Below are 26,272 nucleotides of genomic sequence, written 5' to 3' on the forward strand. Positions count from 1 at the left end.
ATGCTATATGGAACGGTGGGTTTACATGCTATATGGAACGGTGGGTTTACATGCTATATGGAGCGGTGGGTTTACATGCTATATGGAGCGGTGGGTTTACATGCTATATGGAGCGGTGGGTTTACATGCTATATGGAGCGGTGGGTTTACATGCTATATGGAGCGGTGGGTTTACATGCTATATGGAGCGGTGGGTTTACATGCTATATGGAGCGGTGGGTTTACATGCTATATGGAGCGGTGGGTTTACATGCTATATGGAACGGTGGGTTTACATGCTATATGGAGCGGTGGGTTTACATGCTATATGGAGCGGTGGGTTTATATAGAATATGGAACGGTGGGTTTACATGCTATATGGAGCGGTGGGTTTACATGCTATATGGAACGGTGGGTTTACATGCTATATGGAGCGGTGGGTTTATATAGAATATGGAACGGTGGGTTTACATGCTATATGGAACGGTGGGTTTACATGCTATATGGAACGGTGGGTTTACATGCTATATTGAACTGTGGGTTTATATAGAATATGGAACTGTGGGTTTATATAGAATATGGAAGGGTGGGTTTATATAGAATATGGAAGGGTGGGTTTATATAGAATATGGAAGGGTGGGTTTATATAGAATATGGAAGGGTGGGTTTATATAGAATATGGAACGGTGGGTTTATATAGAATATGGAACGGTGGATTTATATAGAATATGGAACGGTGGGTTTATATAGAATATGGAACGGTGGGTTTATATAGAATATGGAACGGTGGGTTTATATAGAATATGGAACGGTGGGTTTATATAGAATATGGAACGGTGGGTTTATATAGAATATGGAACGGTGGGTTTATATAGAATATGGAAGGGTGGGTTTATATAGAATATGGAAGGGTGGGTTTATATAGAATATGGAACGGTGGGTTTACATGCTGTATGGAACGGTGGGTTTATATAGAATATGGAACGGTGGGTTTATATAGAATATGGAACGGTGGGTTTATATAGAATATGGAACGGTGGGTTTATATAGAATATGGAACGGTGGTTTTATATAGAATATGGAACGGTGGGTTTATATAGAATATGGAACGGTGGGTTTACATGCTATATGGAACTAAGTGTAAACTCTGACAGTCTATTAGCTAGAAAGGTATCTTGGCGTTGTAGAGAACATGTTGCTGTTGTAAAGCATATTTTCTGCGATTCTAGAAATGTTTCCATTGAGCTAAGAGAAAATGTGCAATTTTTAAGCATATTTTTGGAAATTATACACGTTTTGGCATGGAGATGAGAAAGAATTTTGCTGTTAAAGCTAATTTCCACCAATTCTATGCATTTTGCCATGGCTAATGTTGTTCCTCTGTTCATTAACATTAACTAAATCAATGTGCATGTTCCCTGAATGTTCTATTCTCCCTGACTGTCTAGATTTTATTTGATTGTTGGTTCTCAGAGATGGTATTATAAAATATATGTACTTTTTATCTGGTTTTGGTCGTTTAAGTTGACACATTGTTTTTACATTCAGAAAATTACCACTAAGTCGGCCCGCCTAAGAATTATCTATACAGAAAAAACCCTGTAATTAGCTCCATATTAAAGAGATAGTTTGAGATTTTGTCAATGAATCCCTTTATCTACTTCCCCAGAGTCAGATGAACGGGAACAGCTAGCATGATAACTTCCTTCATTCTGGACGCAGAGACATATAAATGGTATCCACAATGGTATTCTGTTGCAGCTAGCGATATTTATAAAATAATGATTTTTACATGGACAAATCCCTACAAATATTTTTTCCAATAGTGGACACAGTTTGAAAACCCCATGCGCTAGGCTACTTACTATGCATTTGCATGCTATATGTAACTATGGATTTGCATGCAGTATATTGGATTAGGGGAGTAGTCCTCAGGGATCTGTCCAAATAAGGCTGCTACAGCTCTCCCTCTCAGCATGTTGAATTCCATCACTCTAGGCCTAGAAAGTGACCTAATCTAAATGACTGGCTGTGTTGGCTGTGGATGGATACACATGTTGTTATGGAGACTGGGTTCTCTCAGGACTGGGGAGATGGCCAGCGAGGGACATCCTACCCTGGGACAGGAAAGGAACAGGCCATTTGTCTGTCTCTGGTTCTGCACTGGCTTCCTGTTGATTGGCTGCTGACGGCCTATCAGCTTTGTGGAACACTGTGTGTGTGTGTGTGTGTGTGTGTGTGTGTGTGTGTGTGTGTGTGTGTGTGTTTTGTGTTTGTGCAGCACTGGGTTCATGAGGTTGCCGTGTGTGTGCAAGCAGCAGTATTGAGCTGTACAGGCTACACACATGCTGCACGTCCTCTCTCTTCCTTAGTCACACACACACTGGCCCAGTTATCTACAGAGAGATGGAGAGGTGTGAGCAGAGAGAAAATAATAGGAGGGGAGATGGAGAGAATAAGAGCAGGGAGGCTGAGTGATGAGGGTACGAGCAGATGCAATGGAAGGGAGGCTGAGTGATGAGAGGGTACGAGCAGATGCAATGGAAGGGAGGCTGAGTGATGAGAGGGTACGAGCAGATGCAATGGAAGGGAGGCTGAGTGATGAGAGGGTACGAGCAGACAGAATCAAATCAAATGTATTTATATAGCCCTTCGTACATCAGCTGATATCTCAAAGTGCTGTACAGAAACCCAGCCTAAAACCCCAAACAGCAAGCAATGCATGTGAAAGAAGCACGGTGGCTAGGAAAAACTCCCTAGGAAAAACTCCCTAGAAAGGCCAAAAACCTAGGAAGAAACCTAGAGAGGAACCAGGCTATGAGGGGTGGCCAGTCCTCTTCTGGCTGTGCCGGGTGGATATTATAACAGAACATGGTCAAGATGTTAAAATGTTCATAAATGACCAGCATGGTCAAATAATAATAATCATAGTAGTTGTCGAGGGTGCAACAAGCACGTCCGGTGAACAGGTCAGGGTTCCATAGCCGCAGGGAGGGAGGCTGAGGGATGAGAGGGTACGAGCAGACTGAATGGAAGGGAGGCTGAGTGATGAGAGGGTAAAGGAGGGGAGAGAAATAGAGAAGGGAGGGGTGGAGCATACGGCCTAGTGGAAGTGGTTTCCATCCCTCCTGAAAGAGGGAGGGGGGGAGAGGCAGTGGTAAGTTGGCTGAATGGAGAAAAGGCATAGAGACGGTTTGTATTTTCATGTAAAAGGAATCAATGAGCCAACCTATGGAAATAACCAGCCATTTTGCATAAATTGATGTGCTTTTGACACCACATGCTACTGTATTTACAACAAACACACCCACTCAGTCACTCTCTCAGCAGGTGCTAATGTAGGCAGTGAGAGAGACAGATGGAGAAGGTAAGGGATCACTAGAGTAACTGACTGGTACATATTAGTCAGCTGATGAGAATCCTTCCTGGGGAGGGAGGGAGAGGGACATCCTCTACTGCAGCCATCTGCTGAATAGTAATCAGTGACACCGAGAGGGGGAGATCCTCTACTGCAGCAGTCTGTGGAGAGCTGTAGAGAGGGAGGGAGAGAAGGGGCAAGGAGGAGCAGTAGAGAGCTGTAGAGGGAGAGAAGGGGAGAAGAAAAGCAGTAGAGAGCTGTAAGAGGGAGAGAAGGGGAGAAGAAGAGCAGTAGAGAGCTGTAGAGAGAGAGAAGGGGAAAAGAAGAGCAGTAGAGAGCTGTAGAGGGAGAGAAGGGGAGAAGAAGAGCAGTAGAGAGCTGTAGAGGGAGAGAAGGGGAGAAGAAAAGCAGTAGAGAGCTGTAGAGGGAGAGAAGGGGAGAAGAAGAGCAGTAGAGAGCTGTAGAGAGAGAGAAGGGGAAAAGAAGAGCAGTAGAGAGCTGTAGAGGGAGAGAAGGGGAGAAGAAGAGCAGTAGAGAGCTGTAGAGGGAGAGAAGGGGAGAAGAAGAGCAGTAGAGAGCTGTAGAGGGAGAGAAGGGGAGAAGAAAAGCAGTAGAGAGCTGTAGAGAGAGAGAAGGGGAGAAGAACAGTAGAGAGCTGTAGAGGGAGAGAAGGGGAGAAGAAAAGCAGTAGAGAGCTGTAGAGGGAGAGAAGGGGAAAAGAAGAGCAGTAGAGAGCTGTAGAGGGAGAGAAGGGGAAAAGAAGAGCAGTAGAGAGCTGTAGAGGGAGAGAAGGGGAGAAGAAAAGCAGTAGAGAGCTGTAAGAGGGAGATAAGGGGAGAAGAAGAGCAGTAGAGAGCTGTAAGAGGGAGAGAAGGGGAAAAGAAAAGCAGTAGAGAGGGAGGGAGAGAAGGGGCAAGGGGGAGCCGTAGAGAGCTGTAGAGGGAGAGCAGGGGAAAAGAAGAACAGTAGAGAGCAGTAGAGGGAGAGAAGGGGCAAGGAGGAGCTGTAGAGAGCAGTAGAGGGAGAGAAGGGGCAAGGAGGAGCTGTAGAGGGAGGGAATGGGAAAAGAAGAGCAGTAGAGAGCTGTAGAGGGAGAGAAGGGGAGAAGAAGAGCAGTAGAGAGCTGTAGAGGGAGAGAAGGGGAGAAGAAGAGCAGTAGAGAGCTGTAAGAGGGAGAGAAGGGGAGAAGAAGAGCAGTAGAGAGCTGTAAGAGGGAGAGAAGGGGAAAAGAAAAGCAGTAGAGAGGGAGGGAGAGAAGGGGCAAGGGGGAGCCGTAGAGAGCTGTAGAGGGAGAGCAGGGGAAAAGAAGAACAGTAGAGAGCAGTAGAGGGAGAGAAGGGGCAAGGAGGAGCTGTAGAGAGCAGTAGAGGGAGAGAAGGGGCAAGGAGGAGCTGTAGAGGGAGGGAATGGGAAAAGAAGAGCAGTAGAGAGCTGTAGAGGGAGAGAAGGGGAGAAGAAGAGCAGTAGAGAGCTGTAGAGGGAGAGAAGGGGAGAAGAAGAGCAGTAGAGAGCTGTAGAGGGAGAGAAGGGGAGAAGAAGAGCAGTAGAGAGGGAGGGAGAGAAGGGGCAAGGGGGAGCCGTAGAGAGCTGTAAGAGGGAGGAGAGAAGGGGAGAAGAAGAGCAGTAGAGAGCTGTAGAGGGAGAGAAGGGGAGAAGAAGAGCAGTAGAGAGCTGTAGAGGGAGGGAATGGGAAAAGAAGAGCAGTAGAGAGCTGTAGAGGGAGAGAAGGGGTGAAGAAGAGCAGTAGAGAGCTGTAGAGGGAGAGAAGGGGAGAAGAAGAGCAGTAGAGAGCTGTAAGAGGGAGAGAAGGGGAGAAGAAGAGCAGTAGAGAGCTGTAGAGGGAGAGAAGGGGAAAAGAAGAGCAGTAGAGAGCAGTAGAGGGAGAGAAGGGGAGAAGAAGAGCAGTAGAGGGAGAGAAGGGGCAAGGAGGAGCTGTAGAGAGCTGCTGGAAGATGTAATGATGTTTCAGGGAGTTCCTGCACCGCACATAAGGTTTGGCAGACATGGTAGAGTATTCTTTGTGTTTTGGTCTAGTGATTCATTTTCCATGTTGAGTGTGTGTGACTTTGAAGATGTTTGTTTGTTCCAGGTATATCTCCTCAGCTGGTGTGTGTGTGTGTGTGTGTGTGTGTGTGTGTGTGTGTGTGTGTGTGTGTGTGTGTGTGTGTGTGTGTGTGTGTGTGTGTGTGATTAGCTGAGCTGTGACTTACACTCTGCCAGCACTGACTGAGGTGTGGAAGAGAGAGAGGGGGGAGGGAGGTTGGCTGATGTACCCTGATTTTTATCTGCCTGACATTGACGTGTGTGAGAGACACGGTTAAATATATTTATTTTAGACAAGCGGCTCTGTTATTTTTGATGAGGTGTTATGCCTTATCTATTTGATGTGGGTTACATTCCTTTGCTTCCTGTTTTCAGTGTTGCATTACCAGTACAGTGTGCTACCAGTTTCCAGTGTTGCGTTACCAGTACAGTGTGTGCATATGTTACAGTATGTATTTTATTATAAACTGGGTGGTTTGAGCCCTGAATGCTGATTGGCTGACAGCCATGGTATATCAGACCGTATACCACATTTATGACAAAACATGTATTTTTACTGCTCTAATTATGTTGGTAGCCAGTTTATAATAGCAATAAGGCACCTCGGGAGTTTGTGTCGTGTCTAACAGCCCTTAGCCGTGATATATTGGCCATATACCACACCCCCTCGTGCCTGTTTGCTTAATTATACTATGTTCTGTTGGTATGTCACAGGCTGGTGATGGTGATAAGATGTTGTCTAAGTAATAAGGTGTGTTGCAGAACCTGTGATATGAATGTTTTTTTTAGCTTAAGCATTATTGTCATGGTGTATTTGTGTAGGGGTCAGAGTATGTGAGCTGTGCGGTCGGAAATCCCGCTCATAGCTCATGGAGTGGTGCTTGCGCATGTCCTTTCCAACCGCTCCGCTAAAAACTGCTCCTCAAAAAAACCTGACGCTCCAAATTCGCTCCATTCATTAAAATCACTCATCATTTGAAATGGGCTACATGTCATTTTTAAAAAGCATATAAACACTAAATATTTCAGGATTCAGACAGGTTGCCTAAAAACGAACTAAAATGTATTATTTAGGCTATTTTATTTCAATAATTTTTAGGCCATAGCCTACAAAGAACTACATTGTGAAGCATTTGTGAGAGTGACACTCTAGGCTAGCAGTGACATTAAGCGCTCAGCATTTAAACAACATTTCGAAACATGAGTTTGGCCAGAGTTTGTGGCTTCAAGCTCATGCAATGGTGTCTGGAGAGCAGGCCAGCAGTAGAGACTACCCTCTCAGCGCTTGGAGAGCAGGCCAGCAGTAGAGACTACCCTCTCAGTGCTTGGAGAGCAGGCCAGCAGTAGAGACTACCGTCTCAGTGCTTGGAGAGCAGGCCAGCAGTAGAGACTACCCTCTCAGTGCTTGGAGAGCAGGCCAGCAGTAGAGACTACCCTCTCAGTGCTTGGAGAGCAGGCCAGCAGTAGAGACTACCCTCTCAGTGCTTGGAGAGCAGGCCAGCAGTAGAGACTACCCTCTCAGCGCTTGGAGAGCAGGCCAGCAGTAGAGACTACCCTCTCAGCGCTTGGAGAGCAGGCCAGCAGTAGAGACTACCCTCTCAGCGCTTGGAGAGCAGGCCAGCAGTAGAGACTACCCTCTCAGCGCTTGGAGAGCAGGCCAGCAGTAGAGACTACCCTCTCAGCGCTTGGAGAGCAGGCCAGCAGTAGAGACTACCCTCTCAGCGCTTGGAGAGCAGGTCAGCAGTAGAGACTACCCTCTCAGCGATTGCAGAGCCACTGGGGATGCTAAACACCCTTCGGGCCACTCTTACCAGGCTGGGCAGGGATATGTTTTATAATTTTTTTCTGTTGGTAGGCCTAAGGGTTATTTGACCTAATATCCTTTTCAAAACGGAAAGCTCCTTGAAAGAGGTAATATGCCAGGCATATTGGGCCAAAATCAATGATGGCCTATTGTATAGATAATAGAACAAATGAACAAAACTTTTAAGAGATCTGGTTTTTAGTTTAGAAATACTTTGCTACAATGATACACTTAGCTAGCTACCCACCTGGTTCCTTTGTGTTATAGCATGTGCACGTACTAAGTACACCATCATGCTTTTGGGATACCTATCTTTTCAGATTTCACAATGATTTCCTCCTCATCTTTGACTACCAATGCATGCTGGGTAAGGCATGCCCTGAGCTCGTGAAGTGAGCATTACTGGAGAGAAATTGGACCGGGCAAGAAGGCCAACACTCCAGCCTTTGGGGAAATTGGCGCCACGCTCCAGTCAAACTGAGCACGCTCCATTGCTCGCTCCACTCCAGCTTCGCTCTGCTTGTAATACTCTGATAGGGGTATAGCATGTGCAGGCTTTCGCTCCAGCCCAACACTTAACACTTGGTGCCTAAATGTAGGTTGTGGTATCAGGTGTGGTATAGCTCAGCTGGAACAAAAGCCGGCAGCTCTCCAGGATTACCGGATCATGACCAGAACATGACACTGAAACCAATAGAGGCCTAAACTATATGTTGAGACTGGGGCCTGCCGCCTACCTCGGGTACAGGAGAGTGAGATACTGCTAGGCCCGGGTGGCTGAGCTGGCTGACTGGTTGGCTGCACTGTCTGCAGCGGATGGCTTTCTGCTTGGCTGATTGGCAGGGATTATTAATGGGATTGGGACGTTTGTTGCTTAAGTGTCATGCAGGGCAGGATTAAAGTAACTCGAATCTCCAACCTATTCTAAAGCAATGAGCGTATTCTTGGCCTTTGTACTGTGAAGCTTGGTGGTGCTGACCTGACTGACAATCTGGCTCTGGGTTAATATCTGTGAGCCATGGGTGTTGTTAGCGCTTAGCGTTTAGCCAAATGTTAACATTTGCACCAGCTTCCAGGCTAATTAAGCTCCTAACCCTCTGCCAAGCGTCAGCATAAGCATCCAAGCTACTCTTGAGCCCTGTCATCTGCCCATTGTCCCCCCTCATTGAGGTTTCAGTGACGGTACCAAACAGCAGAAGAATGGTGTGTGTGTGAGTGTAGAAGAGAGAAATGGAGGTGTAATGGTTCTTACTTTCAGCTTTGGACAAAGTGCAGGGGTTGGAGCCAATCAAAGCCAGCGGAAAATGCTGCAGAGAGAGAATGCATGTCATTAAGCAGGGTTTCTATGCAGCGTTGGTTAGCATTTCACATGAAGTATACAAACATGTCTGGTCCCGCCAGGCTTACAAACAAGAGCTAAAGTATGACAGTGCAACGGACAGAGAGGACGTTCAAAGACGGGGTTGACCATGTGACTAGCCTCCACAACCCTGCTGCAGCGTCCTGCAGAATATCTGCAGGATATCCCCCCCCGACAGACAGTTACTAGGAATAAGATGAATGGACATATGATGTGGTGAGATGGATGGATCGGAAGAGAATGAGGATATCCTGCAGGAATTCTGTGACAAAAATCTAGCAAGCGATGAGTGTCGATTAGGCTTGGGCAGATTCCTGTGTATTCCGGGCATTTGGATATGGCAATGAGATGGTTTTTCAGTACCGTTGAAACCATTTCCTTTAAGTTTTTTTTAAATATGTTTGAATATTTGTAGTTACTTTTAAAGTGAATACATGCAGTCAACTTGTGCAATTTGTTAGGAAATAAAGATCTAGGAAAAAAAGAAGATTGTGTTCTTAATTTCACGTCACAATTTTTCATTATGAAGCTTACCGGTAGTTCCCAGTGGTGGTGTATGTTTACAAGCACACCACAACGAGAGACCGGAGCCTTGCTAGTCACTCACTGTTGTGCAGCACTCGGCATGTGATCTAGTTACAGTATAGAGTTCACAACTAAATGTTTGCCAGTTAGATATCATAACTATCAAGTTAACTGTCTGAAATATGATAAATGCTCTGCAGTTGGGCATCTGGTTTGCTAATTTAGTAGCTAGTTAGATATCTAGCTAAGTGGTTAGCTTTTTTTCCAAATCAAGTTTCACTTGGTAACAGCAGAGAACCCCCTCCTAGATCAAGATCCCTGTTTTCTGATATTTGTTTTGTGCAGCAAACTTTCAGTAGCATTTTTTTGTAACTTGTATAACTTTAAGAGCGGGGATGTCTATCCTACAAATAATTTAGGTCAGATACTTTAATGTTCAATGCGCTTGTTAGAATTTCAGTAGCATTACATGTACTTGTTAGCATTGCTAACCTTCGTTTGCAGATGTTCAGTGGTGTTTGACTATCTCCCCTTGTGTTCAGTGCAGGTATTATGGAATATCCCGATAAGGCACGAGGTCGGTATGAAGGTTTGACAATCTGTATGCTGCCCAAGCCTAATGTGGAGCAGAGTATGTGAGCAAAGCGTGGCCAATTTGACTGGAGTTTGGAGCGAGTTTCCTAAAGGCTGGAGCGTCTGACTTCTCGCCCGCTACAATTTCCCTCCAGTATCACTCACTTCACGAGCTCAGGGCATGCCCAGCCCAGCATGCATTTGTGGTCTACTTGTGTGCCGCTAAAGATTAAGAGGACCAAGAGCAAGAGAGGGAGTGTGTTGATGTAGTGTCCACAATTAAAGAATCATTGTGAAATCTGAAAAGACAAGTATCCCAAAAGCATGATGGTGTACTTAGTACATGCACATGCTATAATATAAAGGAATGAGGTGGGGAGCTAGCTGTGTGTCATTGCAGCAAAACAAAAAAATCAGATCTCTTAAAAGTTTCATTAGTTTTCGTTATATTATCTATACAATAGGCCGTCATTGATTTTGGCCCAATAGTTACCTCTCAAGGAGCTTTCTGTTTTGATAGGGTTATTTTACCTAAAGTCCTTTAGGCCTACCTACAGGAGAAAAAAACCAAAAAAACAACTAATCATCCCTGCCCAGCCTGGACAGAGTGACCAGAAGGGTGTTTAGCATTCCCAGTGGCTCTGCAAGCTCTGATATTCTTCGCTGCTGGTCTGCTATTCAGGCACCATCGCATGAGCCTGAAGCCACAGACTCTGGCCACACTCATGTTTGTGAAAAATGATGATTCAAAGGCACTGTAGATAGAGCATAATATGGCATTTTTCATTTCATTTGCAATTCATTCTAAGTCACAGTTTAGACTATAATGATTTAATACAACAAAATGTTGAAATAGTGTAGCCTTGAGAATGTTGATCTTCCATCTGGAAGGTTCTACCATCTCCACAGAGGAACTCTGGAGCTCTGTCAGTGACCATCGGGTTCTTGGTCACCTCCCTGACCAAGGCCCTTCTCCCGTGATTGCTCAGTTTGGCCGGGCGGCCAGCTCTAGGAAGAGTCTTGGTGGTTCCAAACTTCTTCCATTTAAGAATGATGGCCACTGTGTTCTTGAGGACCTTCAATGCTGCAGACGTTTTTTGGTACCCTTCCCCAGATCTACGGACAATTCATTCGACCTCATGGCTTGGTTTTTGCTCTGTCATGCACTGTCAACTGTGGGACCTTTATATAGACAGGTTTGTGCCTTTCCAAATCATGTCCAATCAATTGAATTTACCACAGGTGGACTCCATTCATATTGTAGAAACATCTCAAGGATGATCAATGGAAACAGGATGCACCTGAGCTCAATATTGAGTCTCATAGCAAAGGATCTGAATGGTTATGTAAATAAGGTATTTGTTTCTTAGTTTAAATACATTTCCAAAGAATGTCTAAAACCTGTTTTTGCTTTGTCATGATGGTGTATTGTGTGTAGATTAATGAGGAAAACAATGAATTTAATCAATTTTAGGACAAGGCTGTAACTTAACAAAAGGGGGAAAAAGTCAAGTGGTCTGAATACTTTCAAATGTATTATATGTAGAGCAGACAATTGACTACTCATATTCCACATCAATCTGAGCTTGCAATATTGGGTTACATTACCTTATGTGCCCCTCCCCCCATAATTACTATTCACTGTTTGAGATCAGGGTGTGTGTCAAAATATCTATAGGTTTAACAACTTTTGCAGTAAAATATTTTTACACAACCATCCATTTCATATATGGGTGACCTTGGTGGTGTTTTGTTATACAATGGGGGGGGGGGAGTATTTGATCCCCTGCTGATTTTGTACGTTTGCCCACTTACAAAGAAATGATCAGTCTATAATTTTAATGGTAGGTTTATTTGAACAGTGAGAGACAGAATAACAACAACAAAAATCCAGAAAAACGCATGTCAAAAATGTTATAAAATGATTTGCATTTTAATTGGGGAAATAAGTATTTGACCCCTCTGCAAAACATGACTTAGTACTTGGTGGCAAAATCCTTGTTGGCAATCATAGAGGTCAGACGTTTCTTGTAGTTTGCACACATCTCAGGAGGGATTTTGTCCCACTCCTCTGCAGATCTTCTCCAAGTCATTAAGGTTTCGAGGCTGACGTTTGGCAACTCGAACCTTCAGCTCCCTCCACACATTTTCTATGGGATTAAGGTCTGGAGACTGGCTAGGCCACTCCAGGACCTTAATGTGCTTCTTCTTGAGCCACTCCTTTGTTGCCTTGGCCGTGTGTTTTGGGTCATTGTCATGCTGGAATACCCATCCACGACCCATTTTCAATGCCCTGGCTGAGGGCATTGACAGTACATGGCCCCGTCAAATGATGCGGTGAAGTTGTCCTGTCCCCTTAGCAGAAAAACACCCCCAAAGCATAATGTATCCACCTCCATGTTTGACGGTGGAGATGGTGTTCTTGGGGTCATAGGCAGCATTCCTCCTCCTCCAAACACGGCGAGTTGAGTTGTTGTCAAAGAGCTCCATTTTGGTTTCATCTGACCACAACACTTTCACCAGTTGTCCTCTGAATCATTCAGATGTTCATTGGCAAACTTCAGACGGGCATGTATATGTATTCTTGAGCAGGGGGACCTTGCGGGCGCTGCAGGATTTCAGTCCTTCACGGCGTAGTGTGTTACCAATTGTTTTCTTGGTGACTATGGTCCCAGCTGCCTTGAGATCATTGACAAGATCCTCCCGTGTAGTTCTGGGCTGATTCCTCACCGTTCTCATGATCATTGCAACCCCACGAGGTGAGATCTTGCATGGAGCACCAGGCCGAGGGATATTGACAGTTATTTTGTGTTTCTTCCATTTGCAAATAATCGCACCAACTGTTGTCACCTTCTCACCAAGCTGCTTGGCGATGGTCTTGTAGCCCATTCCAGCGTTGTGTAGGTCTACAATCTTGTCCCTGACATCCTTGGAGAGCTCTTTGGTCTTGGCCATGGTGGGGAGTTTGGAATCTGATTGATTGCTTCTGTGGACAGGTGTCTTTTTTACAGGTAACAAGCTGCGGTTCGGAGCACTCCCTTTAAGAGTGTGCTCCTAATCTCAGCTCGTTATCTGTATAAAAGACACCTGGGAGCCAGAAATCTTTCTGATTGAGAGGGGGTCAAATACTTATTTCCCTCATTAAAATGCAAATCAATTTATAACATTTTTGACATGCGTTTTTCTGGATATTTTTGTTGTTATTCTGTCTCACACTGTTCAAATAAACCTACCATTAAAATTATAGACTGATCCTTTCTTTATCAGTGGGCAAACTTACAAAATCAGCAGGGGATCAAAAACGTTTCCCCCCACTGTACCTCGGGTAGAGGTATCACATTTTAGTTGGGGCGGGGTGGGCTTGCCACTAGCCTATAGGTTGAGCCATCTCCATATTGATTACACATCAAATCATATTTAGCAGATGTTATTGTGGTTGTAGTGAAAATGCTTGAGCTCCTAGCTCCAACAGTGCAGTAATATCTAATAATTGGGTGGCATTGACTAAAATACAGTAGAATAGAATACAGTATATACATATGAGATGAGTAAAGCAGTATGTAAACATTATTCAAGTGGCCAGTGATTCCATGTCTATGTACATAGGGCAGCAGCCTCTATGTGCAGGGTTGAGTTGCCGGGTGGAAGCTGGCTAGTGATGGCTATTTAAGTCTGATGGCCATGAGATAGAAGCTGTTTTTCAGTCCCTCGGTCCCAGCTTTGATGCACCTGTACTGACCTCGCCTTCTGGATGATAGTGGGGTGAACAGGCCGTGGCTCCCTCAGCTGTTTCCTGAAGTCCACTATCAGCTCCTTTGTTTTGTTGATGTCTAGAGAGAGGTTATTTTCCTGGCCCCACTCTGTCAAGGCCCTCACCTTCTTCCTGTAGGCTGTCTCGTCGTTGTTGGTAATCAGGCCTACTAACGTTCTCATTTGCAAACTTGATAGTTGAGTTGGAATTGTGCGTGGAAGTGTTCACCCACGCAGTCATGGGTGAACAGGGAGTACAGGAGGGGGCTAAGCACGCAACTTTGTGGGTCCCCTGTGTTGAGGATCAGCGAAGTGGAGATGTTGTTCCCTACCTTCACCACCTGGGGGCGGCCCGTCAGGAGTCCAGGACCCAGTTGCACAGGGCTGGGTTCAGACCCAGGGCCACGAGCTTAATGATGTGCTTGGTGGGTACTATGGTGTTGAAGGCTGAGCTGCAGTCAATGAAAAGCATTTTGATGTAGGTATTCCTCTTGTCCAGATGGGATAGGGCAGTCTGCAGTGCGATGGCGTTGTCTGTGGATCTTTTGGGGCGTTAAGCAAATTGAAGTGGGTCTATTGTGTCATGTAAGGTGGCGTTGATATGATCAAAACCAGCCTCTCAAAGCACTTCGTGATGACAGAAGTGAGTGCTACAGGGCGATAGTTCAGTTACCTTTGATTTCTTGGGTACAGGAACAATGGTGGACATCTTGAAGCATGTGGGGACAGCAGACTGGGATAGGGAGAGATTGAATATGTTTGTAAACACTCCAGCCAGCTGGTCTGCGCATGCTCTGAGGACTCTAGGTTTTGAGTAGGTTTTAATAGTCACCATGGGAACAACATACCCTATACACACATCCAGTCCCATTCAGGTCTACACACACTAGACTAGGGGAGTTGGGAAAATGACATGTTCTAAGTCAGGGCTCTCCAACCCTTTCCCTGGAGAGCTACCCTCCTGTATATTTTCACTCAAACTCTTTCCCTGGAGAGCTACCCTCCTGTATATTTTCACTCCAACCCTTTCCCTGGAGAGCTACCCTCCTGTATATTTTCACTCCAACTCTTTCCCTGGAGAGCTACCCTCCTGTATATTTTCACTCCAACTCTTTCCCTGGAGAGCTACCCTCCTGTATATTTTCACTCCAACCCTGTCCCTGTAGAGAGACCCTGCTGTAGGTTTTCACTCCAACCCCAGTTGTAAATGACCTGATTCAGCTTATCAACCAGCTAATTATTAGATTTGGGTGTGCTATATTCGTGTTGGAAAAACCCCCTGCAGGACGGTAGCTCTCCAGGAACAGGGTTGGAGAGCCTGGTTGTAAGGCCGTGTGCATCCGCAGAGTTGGGTCTGCTGTTGAGGAGACACTGCAGCAGGGTTGTGGTGGCTAGTCACATGGTCAACCCCGTCTTTGAACGTCCTCTCTGTCCGTTGCACTGTCATACTTTAGCTCTTGTTTGTAAGCCTGGCGGGACCAGACATGTTTGTATACTTCATGTGAAATGCTAACCAATGCTGCATAGAAACCCTCCTTAATGACATGCATTCTCTCTCTGCAGCATTTTCAGCTGGCTTTGATTGGCTCCAACCCCTGCACTTTGTCCAAAGCTGAAAGTAAGAACCATTACACCCCCATTTCTCTCTTCTACACTCACACTCAAACACACCATTCTTCTGCTGTTTGGTACCGTCACTGAAACCCCAATGAATTCCCCTTCCTGCTTTTTCCCCAGCATGTGGAGTTATGTACTCACTAGCTATGTGAGATGATGCATTATCCATAATGACAGTGTCAGGTTGACTTGGTCATTTGTCAGTATTAACCACGTAAAGGAAAGGGCACAGAACGCTGTCTGGATATTTTTATCATTTCATTATTTACTCCCGGTTGCCGTGCAATTTCCCCATGGTCTGTACGCCTGACCCTGGGGTTTTCAAGGCGACACACACACTCATTCCGACCACCTTCCTGAGATTGAGTTGCCTAGGAGACCACATTAGAAGGGATCGGCAGAGCTCAGACTAGAGCTCAGACTCTGCCACACGTACACTTACATGTGAGCAGTTTTATACACACACACACACACACACACATTGGAGACCTAACCTCTCTCCCATCTGTAGCCACACACCATGCAGACCCCTTCCTTCTGCACCCAGGGGAGTCAGAGGCTGTGCCACAGGGGAGTCAGGGGCAGTGCCACAGGGGAGTCAGGGGCAGTGCCACAGGGGAGTCAGAGGCAGTGCCACAGGGGAGTCAGAGGCAGTGCCACAGGGGAGTCAGAGGCAGTGCCACAGGGGAGTCAGAGGCAGTGCCACAGGGGAGTCAGAGGCAGTGCCACAGGGGAGTCAGAGGCAGTGCCACAGGGGAGTCAGAGGCAGTGCCACAGGGCAGTCAGAGGCAGTGCCACAGGGGAGTCAGAGGCAGTGCATGGATTTATTTGCCATAGCCCTCTCTGTAAAAACACATGTTTTTCTCCCAGCTGGAGCTTCTGTTTGGTTTCATCACTAAGGGGAAATGTGAGAGAGCACACTATGTAAGTAATCTCCAGTCCTTTGTGTCAGTTTGTAACTCTCTCTTTCTATTTACAGTCCAGTTCCACATCGCTCATTTATATGAGATTCAGGTAAGAAATCCTTCCTTATTTCCCCTTTTTCTCTGGTGCTGGTAGTGAAGTCTGCTGTGAAGTCTGCTGTACATATTGGTGGTGGATAGGTTGAGTTGACCTCATAGAATATAGATCTTCTCATGACCTAGTATCACTATATACCTTGTCATATAGCCTATCTTGTAATCCATTATCAGTTGTTGTCATTACTCCTAAAAGGGAAGTTAGCTGTGGTCTGTTTACCTTGTGGTCTGCACAAACCGTTATTTCTTTGTCCTCTGTGACAGCAGGAAGTAGGCATATACAAACTGAAACAAGGCAACAGTAAACATGAATGATGCAGCCCACCCCTCCCTTGGGCCTGTTAGTGACAACTAGAAACATGAACAACATTTATTGTCAACTGTATCTGTATGGAATTAAAGTACCTATACATAGTCTACACAGACTTATCAAATGTTAACTTTTTGTGAATGAGCTTATCGAGTCAGTCAAAAGTTTGGACACACCTACTCATTCAAGGATTTTTCTCTATTTTTAATATTTTCTATAATGTAGAATAATAGTGAAGTCATCAATGAAATAACACATATGGAATCATGTAGTAATAAAAAAAGTGTTAAACAAATCTAAATAGATTTTTGATTCTTCAAAGTAGCCACCCTTTGCCTTGATGACAGCTTTGCATACTCTTGGCATTCTCTCAACCAGCTTCACCTAGAATGCTTTTCCAACAGTCTTGAAGGAGTTCACACATATGCGGAGCACTTGTTGGCTGCTTTTCCTTCACTCTGCGGTCCAACTCATCCCAAACCATCTCAATTGGGTTGAGGTCGGGTGATTGTGGAGGCCAAGTCATCTGATGCAGCACTCCATCACTCTCCTTCTTGGTCAAATAGCCCTTACACTGCCTGGAGGTGTGTTGGGTCATTGTCCTGTTGGAAAACAAATGATAGTCCCACTAAGCACAAACCAGATGGGATGGCGTATCGCTGCAGAATGCTGTGGTAGCCATGCTGGTTAAGTGTGCCTTGAATTCTAAATAAATCACTGACAGTGTCACCAGCAAAGCATCCCCACACCATCACACCACCACCTCCATGCTTCATGGTGAGAACCACACATGTGGATATCATCCGTTCACCTTCTCTGCGTTTCATAAAGACACAGCGGTTGGAACCAAAAATCTCAAATTTGGTTCATCAGACCAAAGGACAGATTTCCACCGATCTAATGTCCATTGCTCGTGTTTCTTGGCCCAAGCAAGTCTCTTCTTATTGGTGTCCTTTAGTAGTGGTTTCTTTGCCGCAATTTGACCTATGAAGGCCTGATTCACACACTCTCCTCTGAACAGTTGTTGAGATGTCTGTTACTTGAACTGTGAATTCCGGATTTCCGGATTGACTGACCTTCATGTCTTAAAGTAACGATGGACTGTCGTTTTGCTTTGCCTTAAATGGACTTGGGTCTTTTACCAAATAGGGCTATCTTCTGTATACCGCCCCTACCTTGTCACAACACAACTGATTTGCTCATGCATTAAGAAGGAAAGAAATTCCACAAATTAACTGAAATGCATTTCAGGTGACTACCTCATGAAGCTGGTTGATAGAATGCCAAGAGTGTGCAAAGCTGTCATCAAGGCAAAGGGTGGTTACTTTGAAGAATCTCAAATATAAAATATATTTTGCTTTAACACTTTTTTTGGTTAAACGAATAGTAAAAATAAAGAAAAACCCTGGAATGAGTAGGTGTGTCCAAACTTTTGACTGGTACTCTATGTACAACATGTCATGACTAGCACAAAAGGGATAGGATATAAGCTTGTTCAAAGTTTGGAATTTCAGTTGATTATTATAGCGCCCCCCCTTGGGCCAATCAGTGTAATTTTGTAAATGCCGGATCTCTGATCCCCCCCCAAGTGAGGAGCAAAACCCGCAGACACTCGGCTCTCCAAAGAATGACTTTGACACGTGTGATTTAGGTGAAAAACAAAACTGACCTCAGATCAGTGTCCAGTGACAACGTGAGCCAGGAGAACTCTACAGCTCCAGTCACAGTGCTCTCCTAACCTGCTATAGTCTGCCCCCCCCCCCACTCCTCATCCAATCAGCTCTTCTCTGCCATGCCTGGAGCTGTGGTGATGCCAGGGCAACAACAAATAGTTTCAAATGTCCACGGTTAATGAGGTGTTTTAGGGGCGAACATGGTTATTTTCTGAATAGTAGACATGTTCAATTGGTTAAGACAGCTACTGCTTGTCAACACCTTGCTGTTGGTCCCTGAAACACACTGTGGTGACAGCAAGCCATAGGACAGCTACCTGCCCTGCTGCTTTTAACCGTTCGTGGTGTGTCCAAAGCTTTAGAATGAGTTGAATTTCAGATGTACAGTTGGTAGGACTAGTTTTAATCAGCCTTTGAAACATATATTGACTCCTCATGGCTGTTGTCCCTCTGCAGCAGACATATGGTGAGCAATATGTTTGGAATATCGAATCGCAGTAAAATCGCAGTATTGAATCGCAATACATATAAACTCAGCAAAAAAAGAAACGTACCTTTTTCAGGAGCCTGTCTTTCAAATATAATTTGTAAAAATCCAAATAACTTCACAGATCTTCATTGTAAAGGGTTTAAGCACTTTCCCATGCTTGTTCAATGAACCATAAACAATTAATGAACATGTACCTGTGGAACGGTCGTTAAGACAAGAACAGCTTACAGACGGTAGGTAATTAAGGTCACAGTTATGAAAACTTAGTACGCTAAAGAGGCCTTTCTACTGACTCTGGAAAAACACCAAAAGAAAGATGCCCAGGGTCCCTGCTCATCTGCGTGAACGCTCCTTAGGCATGCTGGAAGGAGGCATGAGGACTGCAGAGGTGGCCAGGACAATAAATTGCAATGTCCGTACTGTGAGACGCCTAAGACAGCGCTACAGGGAGACAGGACGGACAGCTGATCGTCCCTGCAGTAGCAGACCACGTGTAACAACACCTGTACAGGATCGGTACATCCGAACATCACACCTGCAGGACAGGTACAGAATGGCAGCAACAACTGCCCGAGTTACACCAGGAACGCACAATCCCTCCATCAGTGCTCAGACTGTCCGCAATAGACTGAGAGAGGCTGGACTGAAGGCTTGTAGGCCTGTTGTAAGGCAGGTCTTCACCAGACGTCACCGGCAACTACGTCGCCTATGGGCACAAACCCACCGTCGCTGAACCAGACAGGACTGGCAAAAAGTGCTCTTCACTGACGAGTCGCGGTTTTGTCTCACCAGGGGTGATGGTCGGATTCTCGTTTATCATCGATGGAATGAGTGTTACACCGAGGACTGTACTCTGGAGCGGGATCGAGGTGGAGGGTCCGTCATGGTCTGGGGCGGTGTGTCACAGCATCATCGGACTGAGCTTGTTGTCATTGCAGGCAATCTCAATGCTGTGCGTTACAGGGAAGACATCCTCCTCCCTCATATGGTACCCTTCCTGCAGGCTCATCCTGCCATGACCCTCCAGCATGACAATGCCACCACGCACAGAACGAGCAGTATGGCTGATTTCCTGCAAGACAGGAATGTCAGTGTTCTGCCATGGCCAGCGAAGAGCCCGAATCTCAATCCCATTGAGCATGTCTGGGACCTATTGGATCGGAGGGTGAGGGCTAGGGCCATTCCCCCCAGAAATGTCCGGGAACTTGCAGGTGCCTTGGTGGAAGAGTGGGGTAACATCTCACAGCAAGAACCTTCAAATCGGGTGCAGTCCATGAGGAGGAGATGCACTGCAGTATTTAATGCAGCTGTTAGCCACACCAGATACTGACTGTTTCTTTTGGTTTGACACCACCCTTTGTTAAGGGGCACATTATTTCATTTCTGTTAGTCACATGTCTGTGGAACATGTCCAGTTTATAGCTCAGTTGTTGAATCTTATGTTCATACCAATATTTACACATGTTAAGTTTGCTGAAAATAAACGTAGTTGACAGTGAGAGGATGTTTCTTTTTTTGCAGCGTTTAGAATCGTGAGAATCGCAATACGTATCTTATCGTGATAATATCATATCGTATTGTAAGGTCCCTGGCAAATCCCAGGCCTATTAATACACTTATTTTCCAATGGGACATATTGGAAAGGTAAACACCACCTCATATTGAGATGTAGTGACTGGTAATGGTTGGTGCATTAGATCCTGGTGGTTGGGGTGCTGTGTGTACAACTGGGTTTGATTACCCTGGTTTTTATAGCCAGACAGGAAGAGCCAAAGCCAGACTGCTTTATGGCCCTGTGTGTGTGTGTATGTATCAGGGCCTTTACAGCTACAGACATGGAGGTGCTTCGACTTGGTGATGGCTGAGTAAGAGCAGATGAGAACAGAGACCTCCAGACTACACACAACCGGATCAGACCCAATATCAATGAGAATAATTAACAAGTCTCAGAGTGTGCTTTTCAGGTTTACCCAGATACAAAACAGCACTGAAGGTGGGAAAATACACACACACACACACACTTTTCCACAAGCACATAGAGTAGCTAGCCAAATAGAAAAAGTAGCCAGCCAGGCTCCCCAGACAAGCTCTATTTTGGTGTCCTCTGGTACATTCTAATGCTAGATTGTATTTTTAACCAGCAACTATCAGGAAATAACACTGAATTTTAAAAAGGTCACACTTTTACAGTGTTAGTTTCATTAACTGTTGTACAATATGATATAAAACCCCAGACAAACATTATTTCTACTGCCGACTTCCACAGGATTCAAGCTTCCTTTTTAATAGCCACTTTCTCAGCTTTCTGCAATACAGGTATGCAATCATAGAATGAAGCAGGTCTTAACTTTTTTTAAACAATTCAATCTGTTTTCTTTTATCATATTTCAAATCAAAATCCAATAACATTTTATTTTGTCACATGCTTTGTAAACAACATGTGTAGAGTAACGGTGAAATGCTTACGATCCCTTCCCAACAAAGAAACATTTTATAGAAAAATGATAAAACAAGAAATAAATGGAAAAATGATAACACAAGAATTAAATACAAAATGAGTAACGATAACTTGGCTATATACACGGGGTACCAGTACCGAGTCGATGTGCAGGTGTACAAGGTAATTGAGGTAGATATGTACATATCTTTCTGAAGACAGTCTTTCACTCCCCTTGACTTTTTCCACATTTTCTTGTGTTACAGTACGTGTCAAACTCTGTCTGTTACAACAAAAGTGTCTTCGCTCCTCCCTTGTTCTTGATTGATGAAATGAGGTCACTAATTAGTAAGGAACTCCCCTCACCTGGTTGTCTGTCTTAATTGAAAGGAAAAAAACTAACCCCGCAGACACTAGACCCTCCATGGAATGAGTTTTACGTCCCTGTGTTACAGCCTGAATTTAAAATATATTAAATTGATGTTGCGGGAGAGGTTGTTGTCCTGGCACCACACTGCCAGGTCTCTGACTTCCCTGTATGCTCTCTCATCGTCTTCAGTGATCAGGCCTACTACCGTTGTCGTCTGCCAACTTAATGATGTTGTGGGTGTACAGGAGGGGACTAAGCACCCACCCCTGAGGGGCCCCCGTGGCAATCTCAATGCTTAATGGGTCAGCGTGGCGGATATGTTGTTTCCTATTGTCACCAACCTGGGGGCCCTTTATGAAGTCCAGGATTCAGTTGCAGAGGGAGGTGTTTTTTTTTTTTTTCCCCAGGGTCCTTAGCTTAGTAATGAGCTTGGAGGGCACAATGATGTTGAATGCTGAGCTGCAGCCAATGAACAGCATTCTCACATAGGCGTTCCTTTCGTCCGGGTGAGAAAGGGCATTGTGGAGTGCAATAGAGATTGTGTCATCTGTGGATCTGTTGGGGCGGTAAGCAAATTGTTGTGTGTCTGGGATGATGGTGTAGAAGATGTGAGCCATGATCAGCCTTTCAAGGCATGTCATGGCTACAGATGTGAGTGCTACAGGGCGATAGTCATTTAGACAGGTTACTTTGGCATTCTTGAGCACAGGGACTATGGTGGTCTGCTTAAAACACGTAGGTATTACAGACTGGGTCAGGGAGAGGTTGAAAAAGTCATTGTAGATACTTGCCAGCTAGTCAGCGCATGCTCTGAGTACGAGTCCTGATATCCCCTTGTGAATGTTAACTTGTTTAAAGGTCTTACTCACATCGGCTACAGAGAGTTTGATCACACAGACATCCGGAACAGCTGGTGCATAGTTCAATGTTGCTTGCCTTGAAGCCAACATAGAAGGTATTTAGCTTGTCTTGTAGGCTCACATCACTGGACTACTTGTGGCTGGGTTTCCCTTTGTAATCCATGATAGTTTGCAAGCCCTGCCACATCAGTGTCCCGCTCATTGAAAGCACCAGCTCTAGCCTTTAGGGCTCCCGAGTGGCACAGCGATCTAAGGCACTGCATCACAATGCAAGAGGCGTCACCACAGTCCCTGGTTTGAATCCAGGCTGTATCACATCTGGCCGTGATTGGGAGTCCCATAGGGCGGCACACAATTGGACCAGCGTTGTCCGGGGTAAGCCGTCATTGTAAATAAGAATTTGTTCTTAACTGACTTGCCTAGTTAAATAAAGGTTACGTTTTTAAATTTTAAAAATTTTATATTTTTTTATATAAAAAAATTATGTTTAGCTCAGTGTGTATGTTGCCTGTAATCACTGTGGGGACAACGTCATCAATGCACTTATTAATGAAGCCGGTGACTGATGTGATTAACTCCTCAATGCCATCGAATCAATCCCGGAACATATTTCAGTCTGCTACTTCCTGTTTGAGTTTTTGCTTATAAGCAGGAATCAGGAGGATGGAGTTATGGTCAGATTTGCCAAATGGAGGGTGAGGGAGAGCTTTGAATTCGTCTGATTGATAGTGCCGTAAAGGTGATCTAGAGTTTTTTTTTTCCGCATCTAGTTGGACAGGTGACGTTGGTAGAAATTGGGTAAAGCGGATTTCAGTTTTCCTGCATTAAAGCCGCCGGCCACTAGGAGTGCCTCCTCTGGGTGAGTATTTTCTTGTTTGCTTATGGCCCTATACATCTCATTGAGTGTCACCTTAGTGCCAGCATCGGTTTTTGGCGGTAAAACGGCTACAAACAATATAGATAAATTCTCTTTCTAGATAGTGAGGTCTACAGCTTATCATGAGGTATTCTGTCTCAGGTGAGCAGAACCTCGAGACTTCCTTAATATTAGAGATGGTGCACCAGCTGTTGTTATCAAAGAGACATACCCCTTCTGAGCTTCCCTGATGCAGCTGTTCTGTCCTGCTGATGTATAGAAAAACCAGCTAGATTTTTTAAAATCTTTTATACTGTGTCCTTGTTCAGCCACGACCTGGAGAAACCTAGGATATTACAGCTCTTCAGATCACGTTGATAGGATGGACTCGAACGGAGCTGATCCAGTTTACTCTCCAGTGATTGCATGTTCGCCAATAGTAGAGGCGAATTATCCACACTGCGACATTGTCTCGTTAGTTATCCCGCTCGGTGGTCTCTATAGCGACGTCTCCTCCTTTGATTGTCAGTGTTTTGGGCCTGGTCTGCGATAATCAATGTCCTTTGCCTCCAACTCATCGAAGTAGAAGTTCTTGTCCAAATGGAGGTCTAGTGATAACTGTCCTGATGTCCAGAAGCTCTTTTCAGTCATAGAAACAAGTTACTATCAGCGCCGAAAATACACAAAATGGCACAATTGGTCAGGACCCCGTAAAATGGCCGCCATTCCCTCCTGCGCCATTATCCCATTTTAGACCACAGTGAGGCTCTCTCCACTAGCCTACCTATTGTTCTTGCAGTGAGGAGTATCCACCATCTTTATTGAATGTTTTCATAATTTAGCTGCAGATAATTGCCAAAAAGCCTACCAGTATGAAAATTAGGGAGCCAAATGAACAGCTCTCTTACCGAGACAATTCGGTAGGCTACTGACGAGTCACTCACTTCAATGTCACTTTCTGGCAAGTCCGGATGGACTTCATATCGAAAAATGCAAACAAGATCTTTACAGTACTTGTCTGGATGCGATACCATGGACATATAACTAGGTTGTATGATTTCTGAATGGAAATGATATGAGATCGACTTTATTCAGTCAGTTCGACAACCTATAAACTAGTCAAGCTTGCTGTTTGTCAATCAAAGCACAGTAAATGGTATGGGTGTGCCGACATGGCCTTACTCGTAATCGTATCCATAAATTGACAGTTGATAATGGGATGGAATAATACTTGTGAATGAAAATAACAGAAGTGTTTTAATATGCTTAAGTAGATGTTGGCAAAATAACTACGTGCCCATTTTAACTGCTACAGATTTTGAGCAGGGTGCGCGTGTGTGTGTGTGTGTGTGTGTGTCCTCAACTTGCAGCCGGCAGCCAAGTTTGCTGTCACTCAGTCAGAATGCGCATCACCTTTTCATATTTTTCCCTACCCATGCCTCGCTTGTTAGATATTATGCAAAATGATAGCTTGATAGCAAACGTCCTTCGGCATGTGATTTACTATGGGAACAGGCAGCGGCAATCTAAATCATCAAACCGAAAACATGCAAGGGAAAACTGATTGGGTGAAATTATGAAGCGAGCGGATGGAGAAATACAACTTCACTCTATCCAATCAGAGCAGCAGGATCAACATACAGCATGTCCTTCTCTTTACAGACAGCCACATGACTGACTGACATGAGAAAGATGTGTGCTGGCACCCGAAAATGTATTTGTTACAAAAAAGAATCACATCCTAGTCGTATACAGTAAATTGCCCAAATCCGTTAAGATGCTTGTTTTGTCCGACTATTTGGCACACCGTTAGTAAATAACCTATACACCACCATGTGGCATTCAGAAAGTATTCAGACCCCTCGACTTTTTTGTTACTTTACAGCCATATTCTAAAATGGATGAAATAGTTCGTTTTCCCTCATCAATCTACACAAAATAACTCATAATGACAAAGCAAAAACAGTTTTTTTAGACATTTTTGCTAATATATATATATATATATATATATATATATTTTTTTTTTTTTTTAACGAAATCAGATTAACATAAGTATTCAGACCCTTTACACAGTACTTCATTGAAGCACCTTTGGCAGCGATTACAGCCTTGAGTCTTATGACGCTACAAGCTTGGTACACCTGTATTTGGGGAGTTTCTCCCATTCTTCTCTGCAGATCCTCTCAAGCTCTGTCAGGTTGGATGGGGAGCATCGCTACACAGCTATTTTCAGGTCTCTCTAGAGATGTTTGATCGGGTTCAAGTCCGGGCTCTGGCTATTATGTACCCTACTCAGGGGGAGTGGTCAAGTTAAACCCAGCCTCACTGTGTATCAATGCTACAGTAGGTGTCTTTCTAGCTTTCTATCAACCGTAGCTAGCATATTTTATGTTCACTATTAAAGGTTTACATTTGTAAATGACTTTTTCTAAAATAAGCTCAGCAAGTAGATTGATGGGCACTTGTTTTTGATCTGAACAGCTGACGTGTGCTGTGTGAAGGCATCAACTCATGTACTGCTCCAGATGTTGTGACTAGTGATGCTAGCGTGTGCTGTGTGAAGGCAGCAACTCATGTACTGCTCCAGATGTTGTGACTAGTGATGCTAGCGTGTGCTGTGTGAAGGCATCAACTCATGTACTGCTCCAGATGTTGTGACTAGCGGTGCTAGCGTGTGCTGTGTGAAGGCAGCAACTCATGTACTGCTCCAGATGTTGTGACTAGTGGTGCTATCGTGTGCTGTGTGAAGGCAGCAACTCATGTACTGCTCCAGATGTTGTGACTAGTGATGCTAGCGTGTGCTGTGTGAAGGCAGCAACTCATGTACTGCTCCAGATGTTGTGACTAGTGGCAGCGTGGTGGTGCTTGAATCACCGGCCAGTCATGTTGCTCAAATTCAAATGGCATGAAATTTACACATGTAGTCTTAAATGTTTCTTCAATGTTTTTAATTATAGACTGTGACAGAGCAGGGAAATGTTGAACTGGAATGCAAAAACACTTCTGCACTTGGCGGTCCCGTTCTGTGGGCTTGTGTGGCCTACCATTCCGTGGCTGAGACGTTGATGTTTCCACTTCACAATAACAGCACTTACAGTTGACCGGGCAGCTCTAGCAGGGCAGAAATTTGATGAACTGACTTGTTGGAAAGGTGGCATCCTATGACGTTGCTATGTTGAAAGTCACTGAGCTCTTCAGTAAGGCCATTCTACTGCCAATGTTTGTATATGGAGATGGCATGGCTGTGT

The 26,272-nt window shown here is 44.8% G+C and overlaps 1 protein-coding gene across 6 annotated transcripts in view; it reads left to right on the top strand.

Annotated features, from left to right (window-relative positions):
- The window catches only part of LOC106586785 (lysine-specific demethylase 6A), a 113,898-nt gene that overhangs the window by 40,128 nt on the left and 47,498 nt on the right, over positions 1–26,272 (top strand). For all 6 annotated transcript variants that reach the window (XM_014174411.2, XM_014174415.2, XM_014174412.2 and 3 more), the window contains 2 exons: positions 14,956–15,010; positions 15,989–16,023. In XM_014174411.2, coding sequence (XP_014029886.2) covers positions 14,956–15,010; positions 15,989–16,023 — 90 coding nt within the window. The remainder of the gene's footprint in view (positions 1–14,955; positions 15,011–15,988; positions 16,024–26,272) is intronic.

The sequence above is a fragment of the Salmo salar genome, chromosome ssa25, assembly GCF_905237065.1.
Source record: "Salmo salar chromosome ssa25, Ssal_v3.1, whole genome shotgun sequence".
NCBI lineage: Eukaryota > Metazoa > Chordata > Actinopteri > Salmoniformes > Salmonidae > Salmo > Salmo salar.